This window comes from Cryptomeria japonica, chromosome 7 (genome assembly GCF_030272615.1).
Source record: "Cryptomeria japonica chromosome 7, Sugi_1.0, whole genome shotgun sequence".
NCBI classification, from domain to species: Eukaryota; Viridiplantae; Streptophyta; class Pinopsida; order Cupressales; family Cupressaceae; genus Cryptomeria; species Cryptomeria japonica.
Genome location: NC_081411.1, coordinates 391,748,834 through 391,758,832, shown reverse-complemented (window position 1 = coordinate 391,758,832; position 9,999 = coordinate 391,748,834). Strand labels below are relative to the sequence as shown.

General features: G+C 35.9%; 3 protein-coding genes across 3 annotated transcripts; all 3 read right to left on the bottom strand.

The window, feature by feature from the left end:
• Positions 1-4,941: 4,941 nt before the first annotated feature.
• LOC131856794 (uncharacterized) lies at positions 4,942-5,439 on the bottom strand. The gene has a single exon (XM_059208719.1). The coding sequence runs from the start codon at positions 5,437-5,439 to the stop codon at positions 4,942-4,944; it is 498 nt and encodes a 165-aa protein (XP_059064702.1).
• A 3-nt stretch (positions 5,440-5,442) lies between these two features.
• Positions 5,443-6,525, bottom strand: LOC131856793 (uncharacterized). Its single transcript, XM_059208718.1, has one exon. The coding sequence runs from the start codon at positions 6,523-6,525 to the stop codon at positions 5,443-5,445; it is 1,083 nt and encodes a 360-aa protein (XP_059064701.1).
• Positions 6,526-7,205: 680 nt separating this feature from the next.
• On the bottom strand, positions 7,206-9,530 carry LOC131856792 (uncharacterized). Its single transcript, XM_059208717.1, has one exon. It carries the CDS (start codon positions 9,528-9,530, stop codon positions 7,206-7,208), a length of 2,325 nt encoding a protein of 774 aa, XP_059064700.1.
• Positions 9,531-9,999: the final 469 nt, after the last annotated feature.

The following is a 9,999-nucleotide window of genomic DNA, read 5'->3' as shown; positions in this document are numbered from 1 at the left end:
AGTTCTTCATGCATACAGTTTCAGTTGAGGGGCTATTTTTAGCGGTAGAGGCTATTTTTGACAAAGTTTCACATGTGTTTTGCACAACATTTTGGGCAAATTCGCCCAAGGTTTCTTCATGTAGACTTTTAGTTTAGAGTACAGTTATCTTCTATATATTCTTCTCTCTTCTTCATTACGAAGGAGTTATTTTTCTTTCCTCAACACGATTGTGGACTATTTTCAGACCTTTTCATGCTCAAGGACATTATTGTAGCTCATTTTTCTGAGATTGTAACAATAACACTCCTTTATTTTCAATAAAATAGCAGCATTTTTCTTCTCAATGCTTATTCTGTTGTGTTATTAAATGGATGATTTTGATGATTTATTGTGATTTATCTTCTAATCCTTTAATTTGTCTCATTCAATTAGGATTTAATGTGAGTAGTTGCATGATAGGTGCAGGTTGTAGATTGTGCAAGCTGATTTCAATGATTTGTAGTTGTGAAAACAATTTGTTCTCCTTCAACCAGATTCTAAATTCAATCCTTTCTATGAAATATTGATGCAAATGCATGCTTAGTTGAGTTGTGAGTAATTGAAGTTATTTGTTGAAGGTTTTTTGAGTTAAGCAGTTGTAGATTTTAGAAGCAATATTTGGTGCCTCACCTCGTAGGATAGGTTTAATTTTAGTATTCTTTCTATCCCTTTTCTCAACAAAGTTTGTAGGAGATTCATCAGACAGGAAGTTGGCCTAATCTTCGAAGGTCTACTTTCATGATAGGCATACCCACAAGCCTTAAAGTATTCCCATGTTTCACAGAATTGTTGGGTTTTATACTTAGCATCACGTCGCAATCCTTCGTGACAATAGTTATGTTCAATCAAGTAGCCACTAAGAACTTTTAAGAGGAAAATGAACAATTGAAGAAAGGAGAAGTTGATTTCCAAAAGTCATATAATGATTTTAATATGGAGAATGTAAAGTTAAAGCAGATCATAAACTCAGGCACTACCCCTCCTTCCATGACATCCGATGTTGTTGTTTACTAGCAATCTGTTTCTATTGCCAATGATTTTATTATTGTCAAATGATGGGAAGAAAGTGAATAAACAATTGTTTAACATCACAGTGGACAAGGTGATTACAATAGAGATTGAATACACTAAGTTTCTTGTAGAGACTAGAGCAACAAAAGATGGAAAGAGCATCTAGCTCATGTGAAACAATTGCAAGAATATCAATGGCCTCATGAGTATACATATCTCCAATGGCATGAGAAATATTATGCTCCCATTGACTAACTAAATATTTCCTTGTCAACAAATATTGTCATAGGCACTTTAGCACAATTGAGCGAGCAAAGGATGAATGTATCTTAAGTTATACTTTACTGCTATGGATTGAGGAAAAGTATGCTCAATTTTCATTTGAATGGATCATCAAATTTCAATGCCTTGGTCACTTCATCTTTCCAACATGTTATGCTATATTTCTTGTAGTTATTTCTATTGCTATTCAATAAATTTCAATTTGGAGCATGCAAAGTCTTAATCAAAGTTTATGCCCAACACGCAACAATGAGTTTCTCTTATTTGCATTCAGGTGGTGCAACTTCCTTTTTGCCTTTTATGCCTTTAAAGTGCTTTGGGCGTATTCTCCTAATTTTCAAAGTTTGTCAAATGAGAAAGTGACATGTGTACATGACCTGTATCTTGTTGCTCCCTTATTTTTATAGAAGGTAATTCAAGGCCATTAGAAAGGGTACTAAAAAATTTGTATTAGGTGGGTAGAATAGTGTAGTGTTGAATATTAATCATAGATAAACATGCAGGATGTAAATATTTGATTCTAGAAGAAAATGTTAACCAATTTTTGAAGTATCAACGAATAAATCATAAAGTTGTCTCTAAATTGTACATTCCAAATTATATGAATACAATTTATCAAATATATTTGGATTTGTCATTGTAGTTTTCTTTGTGATTGTGTTATTTGTTCATTGTTCTCTTTCAAGGGAAGAGTTAAAATAGTTTGATCAAATAATTGTGGTTTTGAATGCATAATTAGGATCTATAAGTAGGCCTTTGTGATAACATGAACAGATTTGTTGATGTAAGACATTAACATTTATATCAACTGATTGGACTTAGTTTGTTGGTGGAATTCTTTTGTGATCTCTTATTTGACTCCATGTCCTAAGATAGACACCAATCACAAAACTTCCACACACCCGACAAACTTACTTTTCTTACTTTTCAATTGATTAAAAGATAACATCATTAAATAACTAATTAAAGCTTTAAATATTTCATTTCATAATGGTGATTGGTGAGGTAGGGCAGTTATAACGTATATAGGACAAAGGGGTAACTTACCAAAACGTACTCCCATTATTTACTATTTTGTGTTTGGTAGGTAGAGAATAAAATCTATTTCATTTTCAACACTGGCAAATCTGGGAAACAGATAATATCGTATGACTATGGATCAAGTAGTTATGCCATGATTAAAACTAGCAGTTGCACATTTTTAAATGCATGCAACGGAAAGTCAATAGGATGGGTGTGTGCAGCAGAGGAAGAAAAAATGCATAATAGTTTGTAACAGTTGACAGAAGGAGGAAAGCGAACATGAATGGCATGTCTGGTAAAAGGAAGATATATAAAGGCAACTGAGTTTAAACATAGAATAAGCTAACTCAATATAGAAGAAATTAGCATTGGTGTTGCGTTTATGCAATGTGATGTGTACAACCATCAATTGTGAAATTGCAAAAGTTTTTTAGTTGTTCACAATAAAGGACATATATTGTCCAAATCAATCGTATTTTTCGAGGAACGAGAGAAAATGAAAATGTGAAGCATGTTAATCCGTGCATAAGATTGTTGGTAACTTGAAAGATGACAGAAAATATGTAATTAGTAGAAAGGTCAACAAATATGGAAATGAACTGAAAGAGAACATGAAGCATAGGATTATAGAAATATATGATTATGTAATAATGTGCAAAAATATGATTGGATATAATTGTAGTTTGAAAATGGCTGCACTGTACATTAATTAATGGTCACTAAGATTTTGTGTTGAGTGTTTGATTAATTTTTTTTTAATGCAAACAAGCCAAACTGTAATGATGTAAGAGGTAAGTAGAAGAACACCAAAAGGTGGTTGCAGGGTAGTACCTGAACGATGCAGTGCTGAGGAACTGGAGGAAGAGGTTGCAGTCTATAATCTTGCACTGGTACAACTTGAGTGAGAAGAAGACATCTGTAATGATACCTAAAAAAAATAAAATCAATTCCTTGAAAATTCTATAGCAGTTTTAGATATGTAAAATAAGATACCTTGAGGAAAACCATAGAGACATAGACAAGAAAGAGGAAGCATATACACTATAAAAACCTAAACATACCTAAGAATCTACAGGAGTGGGTGTGATAGTTTGTCTGCATGGCTGTGTTGTATTTGTGGTGGTGCAGTGATTCTTCAGAAACAATGAGAAGAGCAAAAATTTGGAGGAACACATTTAGTGTTGGAATACCTAAAAGAAATAAAATCAATTCCTTGAAAATTCTATAGCAGTTTTAGATATGTAAAATAAGATACCTTGAGGAAAATGATAGAGACGTAGAGAAGAAAGAGGAAGCATGAACACTATAAAAACGTAAACATACCTGAGAATCTGCAGGAGTGGGTGCAATAGTTTGTGTGCATGGCTGTGTTGTATTTGTGGCGATGCAGTGATTCTTCAGAAACAATGAGAAGAGCGAAAATCTGGAGGAATAGATTTAGTGCTGCAAAATTTGATGTCTGAGCTAGTTATGAGTGCTTTTTGGTGGTAAATTATGGAAGCCTTTGTTAGAAGATGGTGATTTTTTAAAATAAAAGATAGAGTACAGTTCAATTAATTTTGACAGGCATTGAATAAGAAATTTGGGGAAGGAGACATTACTTTGGATGGGTGACAGTTTGCTGGTAAATGAAACTACATAGTAAAAGCCAAATACAAAAAGGTTAAGTATAGTGTATGTTATGATGTTCTAGACGAAGCTATAATGTGGAAATGATAACTAGTAGTTAGTAATTAAATGGAATGCTATTGGCAAGCAGATAGTATATGTGTTTAGAGGCATGCTTGTTTGGAAAAAAAAGAAAGTCAAGATGTTAAATTGTGAGTGTGAATCACCTGTCTGAAGGGGGTAGACTTTGGTGGAGGTCATAGTGTTTGCATGATGGGTAAAGTTTGGTTGGTGGGAGGGTTGCTTTTGTAATCTGCAATAGATGTAACAAAGAGATGAGAAGTTAGTTAAGTGGAAATGCAATTAATATGGGAGATACTATGATTATGTATTGATTTTGTTTAATATCAATGATGTGTGAGGAGGTAGAGAAAGGTATTCAAAGAGAACTGCGAGAAGCGAAACTACTTTTTGATTTTTTGTTGTGTCCGTAACGTGTATGGCTTTTTGGAATCTGGAAAGAGCATAGAAGAATTGAAAGATAGACAGAGTTAGGGGTTGTGCAAGAGGAAATCTGTAAATAAATTACATTTTAGTTATTTAGATCATGAAAGTTTGGAGAACTTACATTGGAGGTGCAGCGTGGGTAGTTGTGGAACAACATTGGAGAATGCAAAATGGTATGCGATGAATGTGAAGCACCTGATGGGAAAACAATTTACTTTGCGGTAATAAAGAATTGAAATGTGTTAATGTGGAAGGTAACCTGCACAGGGAAGGGAATTTCAAAAATACTGAATCTGTTAGTATGTGAAACGAAATTTCAATTTAAACAACATAGTAAAAAATGGGAAAACTATAAAGTGGGAATTGCAATACATTAGTTTTGTAATATCTTTACCTGTGCAATAGAAACGGAGAAGATAAATTGGTTGTTTTGAATATTAACCATTTGTTTGGTGAAGGTTTGAAGGCAAAAGCATGGCTGAAAGCATTTCATAGCTGTAGATTGGAATCCAGTGATGTGCTTGTGATGGCTGAGAGTTGCTGCAAGCGAGTCTCTTCCTTCTTTCTTATAATGGTAAAAGCACTTTTCTGCATTTTTGCATACCTTTCAAATGAGAAAGCTGGGTGAATGCGTATTCCATCAATTGATTTGACCCTTGAGATAGCTGTAAATGTCAGGCCTTGCTTTTCAGTGTTGCCTAGGTCTATTGTAGCTTTATCTAATGTTAGGCCTTGAGATTTGTGAATAGTTATCGCCCAAGCAGTTGTCAATGGAATTTGTGTACGTGTACTTGGGGCAATAGGAGCAATGGGTATGTCATTTGGATGTAATGTATTCCATGGAGGGCCTTTGTAATTTTGAAAGTGGACAATAATAAAGTTTGGCAAGTCTGGTGGTTTGGTACTCGGTTCATAGATAATGTTTTTAACAAGGCCAATGGATCCATTCACAAGGCCAACTTCAATCCATAAGTTAGCTAGCAACATTACCTACTGATTTTCACATAACAGTAGCTCCAATGGCAACTGTTCATTGTTATCATATTCACTGTTAGTTTGTTGTGCAATACGTGCAATACTGAGAGCAATGGGCAAATTCAATGCCTTCAACATTCTTTTGTTGTGCAGCATTGTTGAGCTATTTGTTGCAAATAAATGGATTGATGAGTTGAATTCATTTTGCTGCAAAAGGGTGAAATTTGTATTTGTTTGGTTCATTAGCATTTGCCAGTCATGCTTGTTAGGCTGGGCATCTCTAATGTTTTGGAGCATGCTTCTGAATTGTTGTTGTTTAACAGAGGAACCTTGTTGGCGGAAAATTGTATGCAATGTGACAACTATTGTAAATGATCGACACAAGTTGAGAGTTGTAGAGTGCGAAGCATAAGCTGGTTTGTCCATCACAGGCGGGAGCTGTCCAAGGTCACCCACAAGGATTATGGAGAGTCCACCAAATGGTTCATGTTGTTTATCAGGGAATGCTTGGCGGAGGCAGCTGTCAATCTTCAATAGCAATTTAGGACCTAAGAAGCTCATTTCATCTATTAGAAGATATTTAACATGCCTAAAACATTCCTGGAAGGTGAATAATGCTTTCCCTATCAAAGGATGCATTTCTTTTATAGGAATTCGGAGACCAGCATGAATAGTTGTTCCTTGAATATTGTAAGCAGCAATACCTGTAGGTGCAAGGACAAATAATGTGTTTGTTGTATTGGTTCCAAATATATTCAACTTTTGTCTGATGTAATCTATCAAGAATGATTTGCCTATTCCTGTTGTTCCTTGAATAATCATTCGGAGAGGTTGGGCTGTAGTTTTTTGAGAGTGGTGATGTAGAATTATGTGGAGTGCAAGGTTTTGCTTAGATGAGAGATTGGTTTTGGTGGGGATTGTGGGCAAGGGTTGGTTCAAAGGAGGTTGAAATTGTAATTTTGCTGTAGATATGAACTGGACAGCAGTAGACTGTAATTGTTGATTTGGAATATCGGTGGGCCAGGAGTAGCTCAAATCATAGTCTCGCCGCCCTAACATTTGTAGTTCATCTGTGGCACATTTATTTGTTGGGCCCATCTAAGATAGGAATTCCCATTCAAATAGATTTGAGTGTTCTTCATGTTGAGATTCATTAGTGTCACTATCATCTGTATCTTGAAGTGCAGGAGCCTGTAGAATGTTGCAACCAGTTAATGGAACATAGCCAGCAGAATTGAAGAGTTTCCAATTTTGTATAATTTGATCTTTGGAAGCGCCTATATCTGTTGGAATGTCACAGAATGGTTTGTAGAGCAAGAGTTCAGACCAACATAAAATCTCAAACAAATCACTGTCTTCAATGGGGGGGGGGTAGTGAAGTTTGGATATATATTTACTATTGCTTTTTTCTAGCAGAGTAGCCATTTTGTTTTTTTTCATTGCGACATGTATGAGAACTCTTGGGCGGATTGCAAGAGAGTTGTTGTATTCAATTGAGAAGGGTGTTGCATGTAAGCATGGATATAGCTTGTTGATAGGTCTGTTTCATGATCTGATTTTGTGATACGATGTAGTGCCTTTCTACTAACATTAAGAGATATAAATTGTCAGCTACAAGCAATGAGTGGCGATTTTTGCAACAAATGACAGGTCTCTTGTGCACTGATATCACGGTTTGCTATTATTCCCATCATAAATTTTTGGTATGTTGACAAGACAGTATCTTCAGAAGTAGTTGCATTCACAATAGTTTTTAGCATTTCAGTATAAGATTCTGATCATTTTTCAGATTTTGAAGCGTACTTTGAAATGTATTGTAAGACTGCTTTTCTTGAAGTAACAGACTGGCAATCAATGTTAGCCCGCCATATTGAAAGCATGCAAGGGCTATGAATATTCAAGTGGTCATCATTCCTTGTAGGTGTATAACATGGTTTATTGTTAGTATCAATTGTCAACGTAGATGTTTGTTGTTCAGGCCATGGAGCCTTGTAACGACATTTGAATAAATTGCCTTTTTTCCTGAGACATGTATTTTGTGTGCATTTTGTGTGTCTCTCCAAAGTATTTACCAGTGCTTCATAATCGGTTGTTGGGGACATTGAGAATATCTTTGCTGTATCAGCCAAGCATGGATCATCTATTGCAGCGTAGGAAACTGTATTATTTCGGTCAGCTTTGGTACGAGGGTTCCAAGCAGAAACGTATGTGTCAAAGAATCTTTTAGCCATATGGACTTCATTGTCATTGTGCCAATCAATGATGTCCATGTTTGGTGCACCAGGGAGCCATAGGAATCCATGAATATGCGTTGAGCCACGATGTTGCCATTCATATCTATACCAGAGGTCTTTTGCTTTGAATAATTTTTGAATAATTTCTTCGTGAAATATTGTAAACCTGTTGTGTAAGTACAAGGTTGTTATGTGTGGATTGCGAATTACATTTTCTACTATTTGTTGGGCTTTATCTTCATTGAAAATGGTATGCAAGTCAGGCCATTTAGTATCTACTAAGCTCAATGTGAAAAAGAGGGTTGGGGTACCCAATTGGGAGATCATAGCTGTGAACTCTTTTCTAGATTTATTCCAATATGCTCTAGTGCCTCTAAGAGTTGCGCCAAAGCGGAGCAGCTGTTTGGGCAAGTGGTCATCAGGTGTGCTCTGCAAACGTTCACGTAATGCCTGCAAATTGCTTGGGAAGGCCTCTTCTATATTAGTTCTAATAAAGACAGCTGCAGATTGCTGTGAACGATGGCACATAATGAGATTATAAATGAAATACCAGAACCTGACATGCTGACCAAACATTTGGTCATAGTATCTAATCAAGTGTAGTGCATACTTGTGCAAATGAACATGTTTGGGATGTGTTTGGAGTGGGAGGGCAACACCAGTTGGAAAGAGTGTTGGAAATGCCATAGGCAACAAACCTTTAGTGTTATTTTCATTTATTGGGGAGGAGCTTATTTGAGGCCAAGGTAATAAATTCTTTTCAGCAGTATGTAGTTGCAACGTGTCTTTAATGGCCTCCAACTCATGAGTTGTACCAAGCATAGTTGGGATGAAGGATGATGAATTTTCTGTGGCAAATGGATCTATAGCATTGGAATAATCTGCTATTGGAGGAACAACTATCTCAATTTCAATGCCTTGCAACATATTTAACATAGCTGAAACATCTGTTGTAACATCAGGTAGCAAGTTGAAAGAATCAAAATCAATGATAACATCCTTGTAGTATTGGTCATGTTGGATTTTAAATGTCAATGCATCCATAACATGGAATTTATTGACATAACAGTCATACTTATTGCCTTGTATATTGATTCTTTGGATTATGAGGACTTCCAAATCCTGCAACTTGCAGGGCAATTTTTTTGCAATTTCAGAGATGTCTTGAGGGAAACTTATCGTGTGCCCAAAGTATTTGTATTGGCTGCCTCTTGCATGAGTGACTTGCAAAACAGTAGATATGTGAGCAATAAGCATCTCCTCTACTTGGGTAAGCTTCTTTAAGACAAGGGGTTGTTCACCTGGGTCTAAGTTATTTGCTAAAGAGAAATGATGAATGCCTCTTTCAGAGAAGCATCTAGAGCAGATAATTGTTGGGTGAGATCTTTGAACAACCATCCCAATATATCTTTCTTCACAAATGCTACACATTTGAAGTGTTGACAATGAATCAATGCGAGCACAGAAGTTCTTTAATGCTTCAATGTATTCTGTAGAAGAGAAACAATTTATTGTAGATTGTTGTGGATTTGTATTCTGCAATATTGCATAGTGGTAGATAGAGTGGCTTTCTTGTGGTGGAGCTGTCTTATTGCTTTCTATGGAATGCAAGGAAGTTTGTTGGAGTGTGGCTGAAGCAGCAGCAGGCATGACATTGTGTATATGAATATTTTCATTTGGTAGAACTGTTGGTGGTGTGTTTATTGTATTCATTGTAAATGAGGCTTGCAAAGGGTTGAGATTTTGACAGTTGAGGCGGGCCAGCCGACGTCTTTTCAAAATATCTTCCTTGTGTTTTGAGTAGTAACGATGATTTTGTTGACTTCTTTTAGCTTTCTTTAGATTGAATTCTTCTTCAGCAGGCTGCATAATTATTGCATATATTTTGAATGGGTAGAGTATATTAAATTTTTAATGGCGATTTAAGAATGAGAATATTAGATCTGTACATATACATATAAAGCAGTAGATAGTATGGAAGGAAGGTATATTTGTATGTACGTACAGGCACTTGTATGTGTATGAAATGATGCAGGCATGGAAATGGATATGCAGTTCTATGGCACATTGTAACAATAGCTATCTGTATATTTGTCAAGCAGTATATATGGAGGTGGCAGGCTTTGTAACATATTAGTGGAGCTGGGGTGAATGAAAAGGTGCCTATTTTGATCATGCATCGAGAAGCAGGGGAAATAACAGGTCTATTGAACATAGCATGAGATGCATAGTGCATAATATGTGTGCGCTTAAACAAGGTGCAAACGATAGAACCCCAATTCCCTGCCAATGGTTCTCCACCCTCCACCACCGTTTGAAGGAAATGTTTGCTTGCATA